Below are 24,152 nucleotides of genomic sequence, written 5' to 3' on the forward strand. Positions count from 1 at the left end.
CATACAGGATTGCATTAATAACTTTCACGTATTTAAGGGAGAATGGGGTAACGACGATCAGTTAAGAAAGATTATTAATATCTTCGCCTCAGATTGCTGTTTTATTTTTCAATGCGTCGAATTATACGACGATTTTAAATTGTTTCCAATTTTTCAACCTCGATGCATTTCTAAAGCTTTTACGTCATTTCGAAAATCTGTTTCTTAAAGGTCTTCAAAATAGTTGATTGCTACATCCATCAGTTCATGAAGAATATGAAAGCAAATCGAATTCATGTTTATATTATCAGTCTATTCTTTACTTCAGATTACGAAGTACTAAGTCGATACGCCAATTTTCCGAAAATCTTGGAATTGTTAAATCTGCAAGTAGTACCAAGAAGTCCTGACAGTTGCTTCTTTTCCGTGAAGAATAATAATATTAATAATTCAACTGCATAAATCGTATATGATATTGACTTGTTTCTTGGTAAACAGGATTATTTTAGACGATCCGTGCTTCAATAAAAATATTCTTTGCATATCTTTATTATTTAATTATACCGGTCATAAAAATAGTTTTACGTCGATACTTGTTAATTTTGCTTTTCTTTAAATCAGTTTTCTAATAGCAGGCGCAATTCTGTTCGCACTTGTATCATATTTTCGTAATTGATTATTGCACCCAATGGGTTTCTTTCGTCAATAACAATAAAAACAGAAGGAAAAGTCAAATGACGAAGCACGAGAGTGCGAGCAAGAAGATTGCGGGATTAAGTGCTCTGTAGGAGCAGTTAAGGAATTAGAGTTCCTTAACTTTGAATGTTACAAAAAGTACACTCTTATCTCTCGCCGAGTCAGATTAACTATCCTCCGGCTTGGGCGTTGTCTAGCAGTTTTGTTTGCAGAATCTGGCCGAGGAGATAGCCATATTTGGAATTTTTAATTACGCATTTTTCACCTACGCCATGTATTCACGTTTTGCCGAGGTTTAATTCCAAACAGTAGAAAAATTCAATTGTGACTCTAATAGAGGGTATATACTGCACACAACCGGGCATATAGTGATTCTAGAAACTGGAACGGCTCGTATTTCTTTCTTTTTTGGTTGCATGCAGAAAGAAACGCTAGAGGAAACAGTTGAATGGTTTAAGAAGGTTTAACTTCCTATGACCCCACTTTTTCTGCAAGTGCAACGAAGCACCTGCAACATGCAATCGTGTCTTTTTTTAGTAGAACCGTATATGTACTCTTTCACGAGTCAGGAGAAGTAAATTCTTTACGAAATAGATGGGGAGAAGAATGCCTCGAAAAGAGCTCCATTTTTTAACAATTCACATATTTTTACATTACGTAACGTTCAACTGCAATCTAAAAATGGAGTACATAGATAGATGACTGTCGTGGTCTGTGTGAAACCTTTTCACCCTATTCTAATAGTCCGAGGGTCAATTTAATAGACCGCGAAATTCATTTTTCAACCGTTGTTTTAATCAATGAATAAAATTGCACGAATTTTTCCAGGATTTTTAGGAAATTCCCGTTGATGAATTTTTGCACATCGAAACGAGGAAAATTTGCGGAAGTTTGAGTGAAACGAGAAGTTATATGATACAGAGTGTTTCGCGACCCGGAGAAAGTAAAATTATGTAGGAAAAAGGTTTCATATTCCGCAACGAAACGTTATTTCGTGCTGGTTGCTGTGTGCACCGGTTAAATTATGGTTGATATCGTTATCGCAAAAAATGTGGATGAAACCGTGCCTTTGACGAGTCCTGCAATCCTTTCTTTCATAGAGACCGCGCTAAGTAGCTAGTATAGGTTTTTCGAATTAATGTGTTTCGTAATTCGTTTCTTTTTGTTTTATACGAATTTCTTGTATGCACGAAGTATGGTAACGATCCATGGTCGTTCTGCGTTTAAACCGATTCGAAATAAAAAACTCGGATGAACGTAATTTTTATCGCGAGTAATATTCTAGCGCAATATATTCAAAGCGGTTTCGCAGTTGAATCATTCTGGACTAAGATAAAGTCTTTCCCTTTGAAGACGAATTAAATTTTTATACGTTTCTATTAATCCGCGTGTTTCAATAAGAGTTGCGGAGAAAAAGTTATCTCTTTGTATCCGGGAAATATGAAAATTTTAACCTGACCGAGGAGCAATTCGAATCAGTTTGGAAACTATTAATTTATGTTTACGTCAAAGTTCACGCGGAAGCACGATTAAAAAGCATTCCGGAATACTTTTGCGAGTCCGCGCCGATAGAGGAAGGCAATTTTATTTCATTGCCGCGGAATAAAACGTCTCGAATGAGACGCATGAATCATTCGTGTGGCGCGTCGAGTTCATGTTACGCGGATACACGATGCTATTCGATTATTTTAAAGACAAAAGGTAGAAAAAGTGCAAGGTAATATATTCCCGTTCGCCGTACCTATCGTACGGCGATCAATTTTTCCTCCATATCTCTTCGTGTTTAAATAGAATTTTCTTGATTTATTGTGAAAGCAGGAAATCGTTCAGTTCGCGTATGGAGTTTATCTAAGACAATGAGATAGATAGTCCTTCCACTTTATTTCCGCTTTTGGCAAAGAGCTCGTGTGTTCGCTCTCCGGTTTCGTCTCTTCGCTTCTTCTCGGGCTCCTTTTGCCTCTCATGCGAAAGCAATGGATCCGTCAGAAAGTCGAAAGATCGCTATCGTTGCTTCCGCGAGCGAGTAAAACATGAAACTGTTTAGGTCAGGCTTCCCTCACTGTGCAATTTAACGTTGCTTTGTATCGAATGCGTGGGCGCGCGCGCACACGTGGGACGAGTCAACATCGCATATCACTTTTGTGCAAACTACGCGAGCCACCGTATCGTTTTGCCTCGCTGAAAAATGTTTTATTCGTGTACGTTCTGTACATCTACCTTTTCCTCGAAATACCGAAAACTAGATTTCGAGATTTTTTTTACGTTTCTTTCAACACGTTGTCCGATGCGTATTGAAACTTGCGGTACAAGACTCACGTTTGCATTGTAAATTATTATATAAAAGACAATGAAAATCGAATTTATAGTTTGAAATCGTGAAATATATACTTCTCTGACAAATAATATCCGGCAGAATTTCATTTTGGTCGGAACGAGCAACGGGAGTTAAAAATTCTGTCGTTCACGGCACAGAAAAGAATATAATCAGACCGGGTTGAGTCTTATCAAACATTGCGCAGCGTTCTCCTTAGAAAACGTTCCTCGTCTCCGCCGTGGAAACTAGACACAGTCCCAGTTTCCAGAATTACGCCGTGCATAGAAATATAAACCGCGGCGAGAAGTTTGGGTCGTTGAAAAATCATTTGCGCGGGAGTCGTCGGGAGTTGGTTAACCGCTCGCGAAGGGCGGTTTATCGAAATTTCGCGGCACCGTGCTCCGCCATTTTGTCTCTCGAAGTCGTAGCCAAAGCGAAATTTCGGGATCCGTTGGCACACGTGCGCGCGACGATACACAAAGTTCTCGCACACCGTCGATGCATAAAGTAAAAAGCGTAGCCGGATGAAAGGAGCGGAGAACTAGCGTGAAACGTGCGTCTGAAGGGTTGGTCGGGCCTGTGTGCGCAGGTTTCGCGAAAGTAGTCGGCACGGATGGAGTGATAGCTTCCCTCTCTTCTTCTGACCTTCCCGTATATCTGTTTCTCTTTTTCTAATTCTCCGTTTCTATTTTGTTCCTCCCTAACGTTTTCCTCTTTGCTCTCCTTTCTCTGTTGTGCTCCATCATGCTATTTCTAACTCTTTGTCTCCCTGGACCCTTCCCTGTCCCCGTCCCGCGCACCGTTGCTCTCGTCAAAGGGATCTCCGCGTCCGCGTTTCGAGGCGGAGGAGCGTCGCGTGTGATTTGAATAAATGGACCGCGGCGTAGGGGTTGGTTGGGGCGGCTGAAGGACTCGGGGGAGGCGATCCAACGGCATGGATCCGGTCAACGTGGACCATTTCGCTGACGGTTAGCGGCATAAGAAGCGACCAGGACATCACGCCTCCTGCGGATCCATTCTGAGCGAGACGCTATCTCAACGTGACGAATGAGCAGCTTCTCAAGATCGTTTCGTATCCCCGGGAACGAGAAAGCGACGGAGGAACGTGGCATCGGAAATCATCCGCGTGTTCCCTGAAAATTCTCGGATAGAAATTTACGAGGACTCGTGTTCTTGCAAACGCTACTTCCGGGCTGCATTTTTCTTGATCTGCTTCCTTTTGCATACAATTCTAAACTAGTCATCAATTTACGTGTCATCGACTGATAGTATTATAGTATAACATCTTACGAAATTTGTAATTCGAATAATTTGTAAAGAATAATAAGTAGAATTCAATTCTTCGCCGATAGAAAAATGGCGGTGTTTTTGTTTCCGGTCGACATGTGTTTGCTTAAATTTACATCGAGCGCTTACAATAACACCCTCCATTTCAGTGCAAGCTTGCAGGTACTTCAACATTGATATTCGTTCGTAAATATTACGGAAATATAAGTGGCATTTGCAAACACTTCAGTGGAATAAATAGCATTACAGTTTATCGAAAGAAACATTGAAACACGGAAACAGTTATTACAAATAATAGTACAGCTTGTAATATCTTGCTGTTAAAATATATTTACGCTTCCAAGTTTAGGTCTTCGATTTACAAAATTGCTTTTTAATTAAAAGGTTGTCGAGTACGTTTTGTTGATCAATTTTAAACGCGGCGTTTCGAAATAATTCCGCACTTCTTTGAAAGTCTGGGACCTGGCTGTTGCGCTGGATACGATTATTATTAAAATATAGCCCCTTGATAAAATTATGAACGCACGACCGAACCTGCAATATCTTAGGACGGCACGTAGATGGTTAATACAATGTGTCTTCTACCCTTTCCAGCTAGTCCCAACGTCCGAGGGGCACGTATTATGTGAGGTGAAACTTGCAACGAGGGAAACGAAGATGTCCGCCATCAGCGTAGCTGCATGGCTGCTCAGCGCCGTCGCTTTCGCTGCGATTAATAACGGTGAGTCCCATCATAAAATGCTTGTTATACGAATGAATAATTACTCGGTGAACTCTGCACCATTTAGCCGAGAGATTCGCGCGCAACAAACATTTCTTTTCGGTGTGCAATTTCTAGCGGGCAAGCGTAAGGATTTCCTCGCGTTGGATTTATGATAGGGTTGCTCGAAACACATTGAGCATTTAAATATTCGGAGGAGAAACCTTAAATTAATTAAACCTCGTATATCTCTTAAAACCTAGAAGTCACACGCGTGGGAGATTTTGGAGAATAAATAGATTTATCAAAGTTAAACACATTGAATAACAAAAATACGAAAGTTTGATCATGAGATTGAAATTTATTTTTATTACCTATTTTGCTGACATGGCTGCGTTAACTGGTAAAAATAAATTTTCACGTTTGTGCGGCGTTCGGAAAAGCTGCCTTGTCGGTGTTATATAGATTTAGTAATAAATAATTTCCACGATAAAACGTAGAGTTATTTAACGATCGCTATATTTCATTTCGTTTGCTTTATAGCATCGCTTATTTCTTTGGTCATTATACTTCCATTTCTTTTGCCACTTATTCGAGATCGTTGGCGGTAGGTTTTAATTGGAAGCGGATATGCACGCGATATGGTTTACACCGGTATTTCAAATTACAATTAGGCGATGTGATCGCCGGGGTAGAAGCGAAAGTAACGGTTGTTTTATCAAAGCTCGATAAAACACGCATCATACGGGAGATTGTGTAATAGAATTCTTTGATCACGGTATTTATTTCATTAATACGTTTTTATTTCTGTACGCCTTCGCCACGGAATAGCTAAAAGGTTTAGCGCGTTTCGGTTTTAAGCATAATTAAAATAACGGTAAAGGTGCTGGTCGGCATGTCTGCCAGTTTCTCGTAGTGTTCAAAGTTTCCCTTTGCTTTAAAGTCATTCACATTCAGCTTAGAATTCAAGAATGGCTCTTTCAAGTCGTTAACGAACTTTCAAGTTCTTTTCCCTTTCTTCCGTTCGTTTCGGTAAAACTGAGCGGAAGAACGCTGACATTTCGAATGCAAGGAAGCAATTAGCGTTAACACTGTTACTGTTGCGAAGTGATTCTCAGTCGGATGAACTTTCGCTCGCGAACCGCGGCTAAGAAAAAGTGGCGAATTTCCCGATATCTTCGCGATGCACGTTACTAGACCCGAATTTTAACGGAAAGCACATAATTAGTAATTCTTTCGATAGTCTTATTAGTTGCAGTCTTGACATCAAAAAGACAAAATTACAAAAATTCTATTTCTGAATAATCACTATTACTGTGCTTTGACATTTTCGTTAAACATTCCGGTTTGCGAAAATGAATGTCAAATTTAATTTTCTCGGTATCGTATAGTTACTAAATCCCGATTATAACGGAAAATTATATGCTCTTCTCCTTCACCCTTATTATCTTTGTTCTTGTCAAAGAACGACGAAGAAGTTAAATCTACAATTCAAATCTTTGGGCTTGACCCAGAACAAACGAAGGTTTTTTTTCTTTGAGATCGAGGCCGGTTAATCCGTTTCGCGATTCCAGGCCAAGCTGAATAATCTTCTTGATGAACGGTGTATTTTTGCGGCTCTGATCTCCGTGGCAAATAATTGGACCGTTTTGTGCAGTAATTTCGTGTGCTCGCATATGAAATTTGACGTTCGTTGGGGCTCGAACGCGAGGGGGGCGCGATACACAATGATCCCCGAATCAGAGTGCATTCGTTTGTTTGAGGATAGGCGTCTGCACGCGTTCGAGTGCGATCCTTTCATCCCCCAGGAGGGTAAGAATGTAAATATGACGTAGCAAGGTAGGCAGAACATGTTTGAAATTTATCGAGCGTACCACAGAACCGTATAATTATGTACCATTGTGCAACGAAACCCTTCGTAGTTAATTAATTTTATTAATTCTCGTAATGAAATTTTGCACTTTGCTGTTTAATAACGATGGCGGATGATACAACCGGATATGGAGCGATTCTTCGCATAATACTAAATATAATACGTGCATTTTATAATTATTTTTATCTAGTATGATTATGCCTGGTTTTCTGCCTTTTAAGTAGAGAAATAGTTAACCCAAATAATATCCATTACTAAAATTCTGAAACATCATAATAATAGAATAATAGATGATGTATAAAGTCAATGCGTAGCAATCGATTCACAACTTTTATTCCTTTGAACATTGATTTCGATAATCTTTTATTCGTTGAACACGAAATGTAATTTTATTTACATTTCAATTTGATAATTTTTTTCAACAAATATTGGATCAAAAGTTATTTATTTTTCACTCGTTATTCAAAATTTTCATTTGGAAGAAGAATTTTGCTGTAAAATACAGCGTTTAATTAATGGGCGGCAGTCATAAAAGAAAATGTGGTTAACACGTTCTCTTGTTCACTACGTACATTACGTAACTCACATTTTTCAGAATGAATAATATTTTTTGGCAAAGGGAGCATTCAAATTTAGTATGTTAACAAAGTAGCAAAGCCAAACAAATCTAAACCAAATATATGCCATTTGCAAAATGTTGTTTTAAAATCTCAAACAGATTTTATGAAAAAAAAATGTATAATGCAGATAAAAATTCATTATTAATATAGTATATTTGCTTTTAAAGTTGTAAAATTCTGAAAATGAAAAGAAACATGAAATAATGAATTGGTCCAGCACTGTTTTTTCAGTTTGCTTCAGTTCTATATACATTCTCGAAGTATTGTACATTTAATATAAATAAAAAACGAATAAGAATAGTCAGAAAATGAAATTGTACGAAATATTATTGTTGACAAGAAATTGAAAAAAATCCTACCAGACAGGTTCATCATTTGGGAAAAATATCGTGCCCGAATTCGCGCAATAAGTCGGAAAATACGAGTTGGAAAAAGGGAGTAACCCCGAAAAACTGCGTGGGCGGCGAACGTGTTGACCTCTATTCGTATCAATTTTTTTGCCGATTCGACCGAGCCCGCGCTTACCATTACAATCATCCAGCGACAAAGAGCCGTGCTCGAAAAAGAAAATATTGGACACCGATAATCAAAAAATAGAAATAAGGACACGAAACGAACGCGCGGCGGACCCGAATCGCCGCAGGCCAAGCGTGCTTTTGCACGCTTCTCATTAAATTTCACCCGATCGGTTCCCGTATGCAGGATCGAAATACGCGTCGATCGAGGAAGATAAACCGATACCCACTAATTGATGAGAAGAGATATCAATTTTTTGCTCGAGTATCCGATCACCCGTCGTACGGTTCTTACCGTTTTAATGGAACTGCGAACACGTTGAAATTGTACATCGAGGTCCGCGACCAACCCGTTTCTTTTTCCTCCCTGTTCTTCATCGAAACGTGTCTCGCTCGTCGAACACGGACAGTGGCACGGGCATTTTCGAACAGCCCCTTCGCCTCCTTCCGCGTTCGCGATTTAGACGGCCTTGTTAGATCGAAATCATTAAAACGAGAATGCTCGAGGTGGCTGAGCACGGTCGCGTGCACAAGCCATCCGAGGAAACACGTAGATGCGACTCGTTGGCTTTCGTCTCGAGCTGCGGGCAATAAACACTCTTTTTCCCCGGGGCAAACAATGCAGTGACACGGGGCGAAAAATTAACGAGGCGCGGGCCAAATTCAAACTCATCTCCATCCTTCTGTTCCCTCTTGGCTCTCTTTTCCCCGTACGTCACCGTTTCGGCCCCTCGTCGTATTACCTCTCTCTGTGTAAGTGCAGTCCGCGATTCGAATCGTCATCGGGACGTATGCACCGAAATATACAGCCGCGGGTTGACGTGTTCCATTCACGGTGCAATATCGTGCGAATCTCTCTACGTGCGCGCGCGCTCTCGCCTGTATGTGGGCGTATATCGAGTCCGGAGAATCCACGATAGATGCGGGGGATACGTCCGATCGGTCATTACGAGCAATTCCAGCGGGCAGGTAAAGCCTGTTGACCAAGCAGGGACTCGTAATTACATCACCAATTTGCCGAACGTTCGTTGACGAAGCGACTGTTGGACGTGACGTTAAAGACGAGATAGCGAGAGTTAAGCGCGGATTACGGTCGCTCTCGGGTATCTGGTAATAATGCAACCCGCGCGTGTACTTGGGTTTGTATTATTTTCGCATTAATTGATGGCCGCTGGCTGTTCGCCGTCCTCCGGCCGATCTGCGTCGCGTATCTCCACGGGATTATCGGCGAAACAATTAGTCCGGCGATGCTCGTTGTTGAATATAAATATAATTTTATAGTCGCCGTGTCGTGCTTTTCGAATACGTAAACTAAAACAAAATACAGTATATGTATATATATATGTACACTGCCGTAGGAACGCTGTGTTATCTCAACAGATTTCCTATCAGTTCGGATAATTGGTATTCCGATACAAGAGGCTCTATCGTAACGATTTAGATATTGACGGCGATTTCAATGAATATTCGACTCGATAATGGCCTTCGTTGTCGCGTGTTTGCAACTTTTAATTAACCCTTCGATGAAAATCCTCTGAAAAATTACGTCGATGGATGTTTTTCGCTCGCGAGACCCAGATACGGTTTAAGGTATACCCTTTTTTAAACTCTAGCACAATGATCGGCTATACAGGGTATTCGGCCACCTCTTGGAAAAATTTGAATGGAAGATTTTAGAAGCCAAAATAAGACAAAAATCAGGAATAGCAATTTGTTGATTGAGGCTTTGTTAAAAAGTTATTAACGTTTAAAGTTCCACACCGATCGGAAAATTTGTTGGCGAAATTAAAACATTTCAAATCGTTCTGTAAAAATTATTTTTAGTTGTGGGAGCCCATTACAATCATTTTTGGTGAATAGACATATCCCCGAAATCCTGCGCAATTTCGAGAAAAAAATTCGAGTATGTGGATAAATTTTACCAATCATGTTTAACAATAATTTTTAACGAAGCCTCTTGTTTTGACCTCTACAATCTCTCATTAAAATTTTTTCCAGGGGTGGCCGAACATCCTGTATCTAAATTTTAAATATTTTTAACGATATATCAATCGAACGTTATTCTTATAATTATAAATCTTCCGGTCTATATTACACGTATGCGAAAAATTGTGATACTTGTTCACGAAAATATAAATCGTTGCACGTACGGTAAGTGAATTCTGGATCGATGGACGTCACCGGGATTAATTCGCGAACGGAACGCAGTTTTTTTCACGATTGTGTTTCGCCAAATGAATTCTGATTTTTCGTTTTCGCTCCGATGACCGAATCGTTATGCTTCAATTTCCTCGAAAAACGTGGCGTGTTTTTTTCGAGTAAGTCGAGTGGCGCACTTCATCTTTCGCCTCATTGCACAACGACACGCACGCGAAATTATATGGCAACGTGCATGCGCTTTGAAATATTGATTCCGTGAATAATAATACGACGATACAGTCGGGTCATAAAATCTGTTTATGGCGATTTTTTAATCGATACAAGTATGTATGCTGTATGAAAAAAAGTGTCCATTCTGTAATCGGCAATCAAGATACTTTCGAGGAATGTGTGTACACGGTTCGAAGGATTATGAATTTGTTACACATTTGTTGTTACTTAATTTGCTTTACTTACGGGCCATTCAAAGTTAACCCTTTCAGAGTAGGAATGTAATAGATGAATATTTTATAACAGAGTAATAATAACGAACTATGTTTGACCTACAAAAATCGAATATTAAATGGCTGGCAATTGAAACTTGCTCATTCTTCAGATTTATTCCAAAATCTGAATATGGTAGAAAAGGTTTGAAAGATTGCAACTTTGATGTATGATCAGAGTTCGACAAAGCAGGATGACGAAGGGTTAAGATAACGATGAGGGTTAGGATTCGCAAGGAAAGTTTTGTCTGATATTTGCTTTACCAATAGACAGGGGTAGGTGGTGGTTCTTTACAATATCGTCGTTCATAAATTTTGCTATGTACGTTAATTTGAAATTTTCCTATCGTATGGTAGAATTAACGTGACGTAGGTCGCATGGAATTTATTACGAAAAATCCTTTCCATCAGTGTCCGCCTTTCTCTTTGATTACTATTTTCCATTGCTTCGACATTCTCATTTTCATGTAACTTTTCCAATATGATGTGTTCCACTCGTCCAATGGTATATTCTTCCATCCAGCCCGCAACAACTCCTACAAATATTGTTCCGACTTTCAACATCGTGTTCTGGTCTCCTCATACAGAATACCGTGGAAGTTCCTCCGCGGCACAACTGTTTATTAAAAATCATCGATATCGTAGAATCGTAGCAGTAGATAACCATTGTGTTCTGGACTTTTTAAACACCGGTAAATACCTTCCTCGTTAATGGATAAAATAAAATAACAGTTGCTGTGAATTTATTCTCGAACGAAACAATTAATATCTCGACTTAATCGAGGAAGTATTTTAACACCGGCAATGTGTGTTGAATAAATAGTTATTTTCATGGCGTGTCAGTAATAAAAGTCCAATAGATTTAGATCTTGGGAACGAGCAGGTTAGACAATAGATTCTGTGCAACCTGTCCATGTGTTAGAAAATCGTTCGTTCGAGAACAGTCTGACTACTCGGCTGAAATGGAGCGGTGCACAGTCATGCATAAATCACACGCGGTGTACAATATCTACTGGAACTTCTTCCAATAATCCACTCAACAAACTGGCGTAAGATTGACCTCTTAATTTCCCATTAAGGGAAACGAGGAGTTTCCGAACATTGTATCTAAACAGTGTAGTAGAATTAATTATTCCACCTCGGTTTGGGATTATGAATCGTCGGAGTACAGAAGCTATAAACCGCGAATAAGATATTCAAAATTTTGCCTCGAAGAAGTTCTAGCGACGATGCATAATAATACTTAGGTTTTCGTTTTAGGACCACGATGATTCTAAATGGTTTAATTTATATGATTTGAAAAATAGCGTGAAATAAATTTAAAGAGTTAAGATCGTCATCGTTATAATTCCCAAGCCCGGCAGAAAGAAAGAAAATCCAAGATTCGGTGATTCGACCAGAGAGTATACAAACTTTTAGACAGAAGCTAACGACTATAAAATTCCCGGGTATATGAAGACAAATCGAAGAAGCTCGAATTAATCAAAGAAATCAGTGTCTTGGGGGCAAGGTGGTTCCAAATGAGGCGGCGGGGGGCGAAGAATTTGTCTCTGCCTTATATTCAGCCAGCCCGTTGGAGCAGAGTAATGCGATCGAATTTACGAGAAGAGTAGGAAAAGCTATCGGGTTAGTCTGGGATAAGGGAATGATCGAACGATGCATTTGTCTATGAAATATCGGTCGCGTAGGCGCGGTCGAAACTTTTGATCGGCAGTGTACGCGGAGAATCCGTGTCTCGAAACACTCGAACGACCAGGACGAGTCTGTTCCGACGGAATTGTGTGCAAAGAAAGCTAAAAAGACCGCAACAGTTCGCAAGGATTCGAAGAGATAACGTAGTTTGAGCAAAGCGTCTCGCGTTGTCCCTGTTTCGCGACACGGATCCGCAAGCCTTTGAGGACAGAGAGCCGCGTGTCTGAGAAGTAAGAAGATCGCAGCGACGATGTAGTCGGGCCCGCAGATATAGGTTGCTGGGTTCTATATATCTTTATCTCGGTCGGGATTGCATTGTTAGCACGGAGCGCATTGTTTGAACGGTGACGCGAGGCCTGGGGCGACCAATCAGCGTTCGCGCTAGCCGTGCCTTATCAAAGATTTCTACCACCTCCTGCAGGGCTTAAATCAACCCGACCCAAAGCTTTCTCTCTCTTCGTCTCCGTTCCTCGTGCCGTTCCACTGGTTCGCGGAACTTCGTTCCCGTAGCGCCAGCGGACCGCTATCTGCAAAAACAGATCGACCCTAATTGTCAATCCTTAGCCGGTTTGTAACGAGCTCGCTGTTGCACGGCCTCGTTCGACGTTTTTACCAAGATTCGTTAGGATCATCCGATCAACGAGTACTTCGTTTCGATCTGTCTTGTTTCCGTTTGTTCCTGTTGTATTGGAGAACGAGTTTGCTACAATTCAAACTGGTATTTTATTTCGTTACCATCGTTGATTCCGTTAACATGTCCCGTTTGTTTTGGTATACAGGGCGTGGCATTTAAAACAGCCTGCCCGAACGAAAAGGGGAAGCGTTTCGGACGAATCTAGGTATCGGTCATCTTTTCGAAATTTTCACAAAAAATTATAATATACTCGGATCACCGTTAAAGCCGCGTGAGAAGCACCTTTGTCTATCAACAAAAGTAAACGAGTTACTCGGATGACCTGGTTTACGTAGCTCTGTATAACCGAGCGTGCCCGATGAAATGTCGAGGATAAGGATATGGATTTATACTTTCATATTTCAGTTCTTTTGATTGTGTAAGCGCCGAGAGAGGAAAATTGGCCCATTAAATTGCTAAGTCGGGACATTCAATTACTGCATCGGTCGAGTTACCTAAGTAGTTAGATAATTCAAACAGATTATTCTTCTTCAAAGAATATTAGATTTAAGCCTAACATTCACAAATTTCTGTAGCCTGCATACTTGAAAGAAATTCATATTCATTATGGTAACAGGCTTTTCAAGCTGCGTAGTTTTATAACGCTAGCGATCGTAATTTATAACTTAAAATAATATACTACTCCATGCCGTTGTTGTATACATATCAAACGAGGAGTTGAAAATTTTCGAACAAAATTATATCGTACATGAGTTTATATAAAATGTTCCATACGCATCATTTCACGAATGGGTTCTCCCTTTGCCAGAATAATGATAAATTACCATAATGGAATCGATCGTCGAGCCATTCTTCTGCCAAGAATGCAGCTGTCGGTGGAAACAAATATTCAAGTACCAATCAGAGTGGCTAGCTTAATAAACTTCGTCCGGAATCCTATCACGAGACCCTTCAAACGAATCGGTTGCAATGTACCGCGGGTTTTCTGATCGAGATCGTAGATACTTCATTTAAGATTACGTCGAGTACGGGGGCGCCCGAGGCGTCAAGGCTCATCACGGTATCTAGATCGTTCCCTGCACGCCTTTTCTTAAGGTCGTGCAGCGGTTTCCTCGAGGTACAATGAACCGCGTTCATCGTTCGAGCCAACCACGCGGACGCCAACCCTCGGCACGCTCGGGGTCGCTGGAGAATAAAAGTGTCGTCGGTGCATAAACTGTCGCCTTCGGTATTGTTCTCCGCTAGAGAGGTGGCTAACTAGGCGGTTATTATAACCGCGGTGGGAAAAAATATTGATGCGACTCGGAAGCTGGGCCTCCCCTTTGTCGCGATGGCTTAAATTCACCGTGGCTCCGAAGTTTCTTCCAAGTCTGACGTTTACTTAACGATGACGGCAAGCTTCCAAGGGATTGCTTTCACCTCTTATCGCTTCACGTTAAAGAAGAACCTTGCTTTTTTCTAACAAAAATCTGACTTCTACCGAAAGATAGAGCGATCGCGAAGGGAAAGAAAAATCGCAGAAAACAGGGGAACGAAACATAGAATTTTTTGAGAAAACAATTCGAAGCAGTTGTTGAGAGAGCCCCGGTCCGTTCGACGCGGTCAAAGAGATCTATTTCGTGGAGAAACGATCGAGACGAACGTTGGTAACGTCGCGAGGTCTCTTTGTCTCGGGCCCGATATAAAACTTCCTGGTCTTGTGTGTTTCTGGGGCGACGTACGCGCGCCGATGTACGAGGTTTAATTTAAAAACTCATGGCAATGGACTGGAGGACGCAGCCTTTGCGATTCGTTCGCGAAAGATATTGTGGAAGTTTCGTCGAAATGTTTGTTCGGGGCAACTTGGCGGGGGAAGAATAGGGCAGTGAGAATACTCGAGCTAATCCGGAACTTTGTTATCGAATGTCTACTAGAATTTCATTATTATTTGCTAAAGGCTTGCTCGGCAAAGCAGGAATGTGCATGAAGTGGATGGGGGGAATGCACGGTATTCTCACACGTTCTGCGCGAGTTTACGTCCAGTTACTTGCGCACTTCGGAGCGGATGAGTGAATTTAATACTTCGTCGGGCGAAGTAAACGTGTACGGATAAAATGTTAATTTCGTACGATGTCGTGTGGCTTTTGTTTCGCCTAGTACTTAATATTTTATTGGCGTCGAACTAATCTTCGTGGATGGAGAAATTGGAAGTCACAGGGAATATTGATCGAATGTTTAAAATAGTTTGATTAAATTTATGAACATCCCGGTAGATGTGTAACGATAACGTACGATGTCCGAGGAACCGTGTCGAAGTTTCGCTAGATTTATTGCGTCGAGAGATATAGATTATATAGGTGTCTGGGAAGAAAAGTAATACGATTCGTAATTGAACTTCTTCGAGAGAAATATACTCGAGAAATTAAATTGAACTTTTCTCGGAAGTACAGGTTTCGTTTCAACTTGGTTCTTTATCACTCGATGATAAAGTTTTTAAATTCATTATTAAACGTGTATCCGATCACGCTGCTTATATCCGTGTTGTAAGATACTGCCGAAATTCTTAATTCGATATCTGTACTTTTCGCTCATAAATTTCAGGTTAACAGTTGTCGATTTAAATATATGGTGATTGTAACATTTATCGAACGTACGTAGTTCGCGTTAGCGGAACAGAAAATCGCAAATTACTCCAACAGTCGTGTAATGAGAATCCACGTTAATTGGACATTTTTTTTGTCAACGTTTGTAAGCACTTAATGTCCTAAATACCGTAACCCGCTTTTTCACACGACTCCGTGTATAAATATACCGCGTCGACCGGAAAATAACGTTCGTTATTTGTCCTATTTCTTGTTTTTCCTGTTTTTTTTTTTTTTTTGCGTACGAGTGGCTCGACGCGAACAACGTTCGCACACTTCGCGAAATGTTTATCGAGAATTTAGGAGCGCAATATAGGAACGCGGCGCATTATGCTACGTTGAGCCGCACTCTGAAATCCTTGGATCAGCGCATGCACTGAGAACATCTCGCGGTATAAGTGAACAAAGGAGCGACGTTTTGAAGGAAAGTAAGGCGAAGCAAAAAAGCGCAAAGGCGAAGGAGAGTAGAAAGAAAGAAAAGAAAAAAAATAATAAAACGGAAGGCAAAGGAGCGCGACAAATCAACGAGTAATACCAGCGCCGATTTTCCGTGATAAAGGTAACAAGAAAGTACGTTCGCTTTAACCGAAAGAGAACCTACTTTGTCCGATTCGGCGAGAACGAAATTGCTTCGCTCGCTATATCTTCTTAGGCTAATTCGAGGCTGCGAAAACTCTGGAAATAAGCTCGTACGCTAGTCGCACGATCCCAAAACCTGCAGATATTCGCGCGATAAGGAACTACCAGTTGTTCGTCGGATGAAATTTTAAGAATTGAACCCTTCTGGAATTGTTAAAATCGTTTCTGTCGTCGAGGACAAGAAAAATCCATTCCTTTATTTGTTCCATATTCCGCACGTGGTACGAACGAAAAATTTTATATTCGAAAACCTTTCTTTCGTCGAAGTTCTTTTCGTGCATATCTATTCTCTACATCTAGATCTTCGAAAAAATTAATTTTTTCAAAGTTCTAGACTGTGTTTAATGGTGTACACGCGGGATGGAAACAAAATGGGGAGAAAAGAGAACGTGATGCCTAATGCGAGTGTGAAAAATCGATCGACAGTTTTTACATCAACGAAGTTTTTACGTTGAATCGAAGTACGGAGAAGTTTAAGAGCAAACTTGGAGAAGTTCGATGAATTCGAGATAATGGTTGATCGTGGCGGTGGATTGCAACGCTGTAACGAAGTGTAAAACATTCCCCATGTAGCGAGTATGTTTATTTGAACTTCTCGCTGAACAAGGCGTGGAAGACTTTTACACTTTGAATTGTCGTTTCGATATGGAGGGTTAGTACAGAGCTATTGAGTTTTTGTGGAGATGAGAGTAATAAAACTGTAAGTTTTATACTAAGTGGTTCGCATAAAGTCTTGCGATTTATTTTCTCTGAACTCGTAGGGAAGCAAACGCAATTTTGTTTTGATATGTAAGGGTGTATTGAAATATTTTATGTGACAAACGGAATACCTCTATCGAGTCAATCCCAGAGGGCACAAGGTTACCATTCTCATTTTGTTTTTTGTAAAAAGAATTTGACATCAGGTTTTTAGACAGATCTTCTTGAAATAAATAGCAATCTTGCTACATATAGATTTTGACGTATTTGACATTATTGCTGTTCTTTTATTACCACAAGTATACTTAGCGATAAAATGTTGTAATATATCCTATATCTTTAAGATATATTTACATAAAGTTTATCGTATGAATTGGATTCTGCGTGTGGTATGTCTGCAAAGCGAGGAAGAAAGATGAAGAGAATGATGTGTAGGGGAAAATAAGGGTAGAAAAAAGAATGTGGCTCAAAGCGAGCACGACAAATCACTAGGTAATACCTCTAGGACGGATGCGACCGTACTTAGGGTGATAGCTATCGCAGTGATGGTCTCTCACTATTCTTGAATATACCCTATTGACAGCGTGCAGTGGGATTCAACAGCATTGATATTTTACGTTTCGATGAGGTCGCGATGGCTAGAACGTTCTTGACCCAGTTCGTCTATTTATCGTCATTGTAGCTGTCTAAAATTTTCTGAATATTTTTAAAAGTTTCTGTCACGAAAAGGGAAACTGCGTTTCCAGTTAATTCAATTTTACATTCAGTTTTCTCCGGGTTCAATTTCGATGAAAATATGTCGTTCTACCTTGCTTCGGTGCAAAATTTTTACTCTGAATTAAATTTCAATTTGTATTTACGAACATGGGTAAGCTTGTAATTTGCTTTCTTTTATTTGTAGGATGCATTAAAATAATCGACTGAAAACAGTGTAAATCTGTAACACATTAGCATGCTATTATACATTTAAACGTATTTGATAACTTGGCTAGAACCCTTTTTAAATATAAATTGTTATAAACGTATGGATTACTTGTGTTTTATGATTGTAAATATAAAATGAACAAATACAGTTTATATTGAAATTCAATACAGAGCGATTAAACGTTCTTTATGAATACACAATGGATTGATTTTTTTGCGCTCTTTATGATTCATTTATCATTGATAATTAATAGGAATATTAAATTGATATGAAGACATAAAATATATAAATGTGTCGAGAAAAGTACACATTGCCAGTGTAAATAGCATCGACGGAAATAAGATAACTCGAAAAATCTTAGGCCGCACTTTGGCTATATTTTTTCGCGTAGTATTGTTTGGGACTCGATCCACAGTATCTGTCACGAGGCATCTTGTATTCATGATCGTGCTCGCATCTATTGAAACGCGCGTTGTGTTAAACGATGCATACATGTGGCACGACCGTTGAAATGGAACTGTGTCAAAAACAGGAAACGAAGACGCTCGCTACGATGACAGGTGATTGGCACTCGAAGTTTCGCACGGTTGCCGGGCGTCTTTCTCGAACACCCTTCGTCGATCGATTTTTGATTATCGTCTGCTTCTTCCGCCAGCCAATCGTACTGTCGTCGTATAACGCAATTCCTGACGAGCCCGATGGAAATCGTTAACGACCCGACGAGACCGAATTATTTTTCCATCTACATTGCAGTTATACCGACGACTTATAAACGCTCGTTTCGATTTTCGATACGGTGATTCGATAAGCGGCAGCGCGCACCGAGAATCGAACATTAATCTTCGTTGGTTTTCCAAGAGAATTCTTTACGCTCGCGTTTCTACAGATAAGCTTCGTTTGCACACTTACAAATTATACACACATTCTCAGGCGTAACGTGACCTTTTGACACGTTTATTAGTTTCAGATTTAAATTTTCTCAAAAGTATAAATCAACATGGGTCTCTATGAAACATGGTGATTATAACCGATAACTTTTACTTGTACATAAGTTCTTGTAAGTTTTCAAACGCGGTTACGTCTGAGACAATAGTGGCGCATTATGAGAAACCGCGATGATAATGTTTCAATTACTTCGTCGTTGAAGCGATTCAGCGAAAAACAAACGAAACCGTGCGATCGGGATCGTAATTTAATAAACGATGCACAGATAATTCCGTTCGTTAAATTTCGCGAAGTAGTTTAATTAAACGTCGCATAGAGTTTACCTCCATTGATCTAGCGGAGCACTTTACCATACTTTACCAAGAGCTGCTTTCAATAGCCCCATCACCTCGGGTGGCTACTCATCGGTGTGGAAAGTATATTCGAATACCTTTAATGCGCTTTGAAGGAAAATCGATGCACGCTGGACTGGTGAAAAGAGACCGGCCGCCCCCTTTCCTCGTCTTTTGTACCGTCAGTTTCCTTATTGAATTCGAGCTCCGCTCTAACTGTAACGAAACAATTCGGAAGAAACGAAATAATTGAGAATCGACTCGAGCATATCGATGTCCCATTACCTACTGGAAACGTGTATAGATAACAGAAATAATATAATTGGATGGGCACGTTCGGAGCAGAAGTGCCTACGTAGAAACTCAATTAAAGAAATAGGTTTTCGATAGGGCAAATAATTGATGACAGAAGCGGGAAAATAGTTCACAGTTACCGGTTGGACAACCGATATTCCGTGTTTGCGAAACGATGCTCTGGGGCCTTTGAGCGTATTGCAATCATCGCAGTTTTAATAGAAGGATGAACCAAGGTACCAGATTTTCGAAATAAACATTACTGAAACGCCTCGAATGCCTTCAATTTCCTAGGACGTTTCTCTCGTGCGTTCAAGCAAAGAAACAGCCCCCTGTTTCATTAAGTGGAAATAACTCGAGCCGTCGAACGTACATGGATTCGGACCAGCGAACGTTTCGTCCCTGGATGCTGGCGAACACACGGACTGCCTTAGCTTCCGACCGCGGAAGCAGGACTACCCACGCGGACGTAACTAGGCCTGGGGGTGAAATTAAGCGAATTTATCTTCCGGCCGCAATAATCAGACATCGTTAGTTACGGCCAAACTATCTTCGTCCGAGTGGCAAGAGACAGAGCGAACGTGAACGAGAACGAGACCGTGTACCAGCGAAATATATTATCAGCAGGGACAGAGATGGAACGACGTAGCGAAAAGATAAGATTGCTCGCGGTCTCGAGAGAAAGGGGTAACTGGTAAAAAGGGACGGAGCAAAAGAAAACAGCGAATCGAAAGACGGAAAGAGATCAAAAGCCGCAAGGTTGCAGCGTTTGCGTCTCTGTGGACGTCCGTTACCTCGAAGGCATACACGAAAAGGAGAAGAGTATTTAGGAGAGGGCAGGGCTGCAGAAGGCGTCTTAATCTTCCCGGCGAATTTATGGTCGAGTTGTTTAAGGGATGTTTAGTTGCGCTTAATCTGTAACTGCTACACTTACCTACACCAGTTTTGCGGATCCTGCCACTGAGAGTCTCTTTCTGTCTGCCCTTTTGTTTTCCACCGTCATTTAACTTTCGACCTGCCTTGGTACCGGTCTCCTTTTTGCCCGACGTATTCCTTTCGTTCCCGGTTTCTTCCTTCCACGGACACGCGTTCGCGAAGTATGGCCCCTCGTTGGCGAGTCTTGAATTAAACGTATCGTATTCCACGCTTCCGGCTCACCGCTCTCTTTTTCACCGGGACAGTGGTCGTTCCTCTTACTTGGTCGCGTTTAGCTTCGCGCTCCGACGTCGCGGTAAATACCGCGAGAAAAATAGGGAAACCGTCCGCGTGAACGCATAATCTTAATATTGTCGTGCGTTGCATATATTTACGGCGAAAAATTTCACCCGGGGGAAACTTTTCTCATTTACGCCCGTGAAATCGTCCAGTCGTAATGGCGGAATTACTTCGCGCGCTTCGAGGATTTCTTTCTCAACGCCGCGGCACCGTTCGCGAATCGTAAAATTATTTCTTGGCCACTTCCGTGGCATTCTCGGTAGCTGCTTTACAATTTTCGTCTCTCGAGACTTCCCCAACGTGTATCGTCTTATTGTTGACATTTTTGTCCGAAGACCCGACAATTCCGTGGCTTCAGAAATTGTTGAATGTAAAAGCGTCGCTTGATTTTCAATTTTCGTAAATACGTCGCGGAGACTGCGGCTAATTATTTGTTCGGAAAAATAATTTTAAACATTATAATGATGCGAAATCGGTTCAGTTCAAATTGCGTCCGAAAGCTCTCCAAATTTCAATATTCATGGAAATTAAATGTTCAATATTTTTAACGGGTGTATGTATTTTAAAATAACACGTGAACGAAAATTATGATATTTTTAAATATCCATTTTAAGTTATCGGCGGTGTAATAAAATATTCCTCCGATAATCAGCTTTAAATTTTAATGTTTATTGATCGAATGTGGCATATACAGGGTGTTCGGCCACCTCTGGGAAAAATTTTAATGCGGGATTCTAGAGGCCAGAATAAGACGAAAATCAAGAATACCAATTTGTCGATGGAGGCTTCGTTAAAAAGTTATTAACAATCAAATTCAAAAATTTCAAATCATTCTGGAAAAATTATTTTCGGTTGCGGGGGCCAATTACAATCATTTTTGGTGAATAGACATACCCCCGATATCCTATCTACTTTCTAGAAAAAATTCGAGAAGGTGTGAAATTTTTCGTCAAAATTAGAAAATTTCAAATCGTTGTAAAAAAATTATTTTTAGTTACGGGGGTCCATTACAGTCGTTTTTGGTCAATAGACATACCCCCGTAATTCTACGCAGTTTCGAGAAAAAAATTCCTTACCGAAAATGTAATGTCTGACCATACCATTGATATGTTTCACTGAAATTTCTTGCGAATTTTTAAAACGTCATAACTTCTGAACGGATTGGACGATTTTGATGTTTAAAAAAGCAAACTACGCGTATTTTGATGGAGAATATGTACAAATCGCAAAAATATTCAAAAAGTTGGTCCTTGACCCCGCAAAATAAGAAAAACCCCATAAAAATGTTCCAATTTTCAAACAGCCATAATTCCTACAATTGTGAATATATTTTAATGAAACTTTTTTCTGAAGTAGAGCTCATGGGTACCCACAAAAAAGTATTAGACAACTTTTCTGTAGTGTCAAATAAAATTATCAAAAATGAAAACCTAATTTTTAAGAAAAATCAACAGGGGGTAGGTGCCTAAATTTTTCGGCGAAATTGAAAAGTTTCAAATCGTTCTGGAAAAATTATTTTTGGTTCCGGGGGTCAATTACAATCATTTTTGGTGAATAGACATACCCCCGAAATCCTACCCACTTTCAAGAAAAAAATTCAGTACTGGCGGAACTTTGACCGTTAATAACTTTTTAACGAAGCCACCATCAACAAATTGGTATTCTTGATTTTCGTCTTATTTTGACCTCTAGTATCCCCCATTAAATTTTTTCCCAGGGGTGGCCGAACACCCTGTATAATGCATCGAATTTGCTCGATATTATATTTTACTGATTTCATTGGATAATCGTGAACGCGCCTGCTCGTTGAATAAATCACCTGGCTGGCGGGAGAATTTGCGTCGTTCTTTCTGAATCATTTCCTGGTCGTAGCAATCGGTTAGCTGTTCAGAAGAGGCAATTACTCCTATCCGATCGCATCTAGGAACGCAAAACCCCAACTTTAAATGTCCAAGTGATTTCTAAGCGACATCGGAGCGAGGCCGTGAGGTCCATTAAGCAGACGAATGAAGACGAACTTAATGAAACAAGCAGTTAACTGGCGCTTCACGAGGTAACTTGTGCCGGGTATCCTTGTTAACGATGCACACGCTGTTTGAACAGGAGAGTTCTCCCAATGACATTTGCGGCTGGAACTCGCTAAGAACGATTTGCTTGACCGCACTGATCCGGGAAAGGAACGTTTCTAAGGGAGAATCCCCCTCCCCCTGGTACTTTGTTCGCCGTCTTGGACGAAATTAAAGCCAAAGGACGGACTTGTTCCGAGCTTAATTAAGCAAACTGCCGTTTCGAAGCTGCTGTTCTGCTTTTTGTTAACGTCTCGAACCGATGAAGTGCGAGGGACGCAAAGGAGTCCGTGTTTTAATTAATCGGCGACGAAAGTCGCACAAAACGGAGTGTATTCCGTAGGGAGTCGATTAATCATTACAATTGTAAGGCGCTTTTTTAATTACGAGCAGTTTGCCGGATTCAATTTCTTTTTTATCTGTTCTCCTTTTGAATATTCAACGAACTAATTCTCGGTCGAGACTTATTTTGAAAATGTGAATTACGCAAACTCTATGAGTAAATAGCGAATGTCGAATTTGGCGCAAAAATATGGAACGTAAGTGTACTTCTAACATTTTAAGAGCAACGATAACGTGTGTTTTCGAAAGTAAAGCATACCGTTGAAGGTACTTGGCAGTGGAAATGCAGGATCATGGTTATAGAAGAAAAATGGGAACGGATTACAAATTGGAGATCGTCGAAAACGTTTGAATCACCGCTTAGAACTTTTCTGCCTCGGGGAAATTCGAATCGTTTTAATTAGACGGCTTGCTCATTTTCTTTTTACGACTAATGGTATTAACTTTTCTGCTTCCGCTCAGTCTTCGAGATAAATGTAAACTCTGTCGTTCGTTCTATCTCTTCAGCAAACATATACGCCGCGCGGATAATGTGTTTCCCTTGATAAAAAGATACATTTTGATCTCGTCCGCAACGTTATATCCGAGCGGAAAAATTAATTACGACGTATTTCGTTTCCCGTAATATATCCGAGCGTGTCTTTGTTCGCGTCCCCTTTCTTCGGCCGAACGTTGAAAGTTGAAATATACGTAAAAATGCGTCGTAAAATGCGAAACATCCGCAAAAAATATCTAACTTCACTTTTATACGAGCGAAGTTATACGTTTATGCAAACTTTGTCGCCTATTATTTTCTGTAGTTTTTAAATTTGTCGCGGTACTTTCTCGACTGGTCGTTAATGAGTTTCCATCGTCATTTTGAAACTTCTTGTTTCTCCAAGTTCGAGATTTTATTAACAATTTGTTACGGTACATCTTCTTTTCCTTCGAATATTCGTCGGACGAAGCAATATATCAAGCAAATTAATTCTGTGGAATATAAGTTAGGGAATGCCATTCTATATGGACAAGTTTAGTTTAGAATTTTTTATGACAATACTATACGTTTGATTGGACGAAGTTTCACTATGTTTCGATAAATATAATAGATATCTTTCATCCTTGACGCTTGTAATCGCTAGA

The 24,152-nt window shown here is 40.3% G+C and overlaps 1 protein-coding gene across 3 annotated transcripts in view; it reads left to right on the forward strand.

The window, feature by feature from the left end:
* Positions 1-24,152, forward strand: part of LOC143343716 (zwei Ig domain protein zig-8) — a 391,356-nt gene that overhangs the window by 2,708 nt on the left and 364,496 nt on the right. For all 3 annotated transcript variants that reach the window (XM_076768904.1, XM_076768914.1, XM_076768895.1), the window contains exon 2: positions 4,871-4,997. In XM_076768904.1, coding sequence (XP_076625019.1) covers positions 4,934-4,997 — 64 coding nt within the window. In that variant the 5' untranslated portion in view covers positions 4,871-4,933. The remainder of the gene's footprint in view (positions 1-4,870; positions 4,998-24,152) is intronic.

Source organism: Colletes latitarsis, chromosome 1, assembly GCF_051014445.1.
Source record: "Colletes latitarsis isolate SP2378_abdomen chromosome 1, iyColLati1, whole genome shotgun sequence".
NCBI lineage: Eukaryota > Metazoa > Arthropoda > Insecta > Hymenoptera > Colletidae > Colletes > Colletes latitarsis.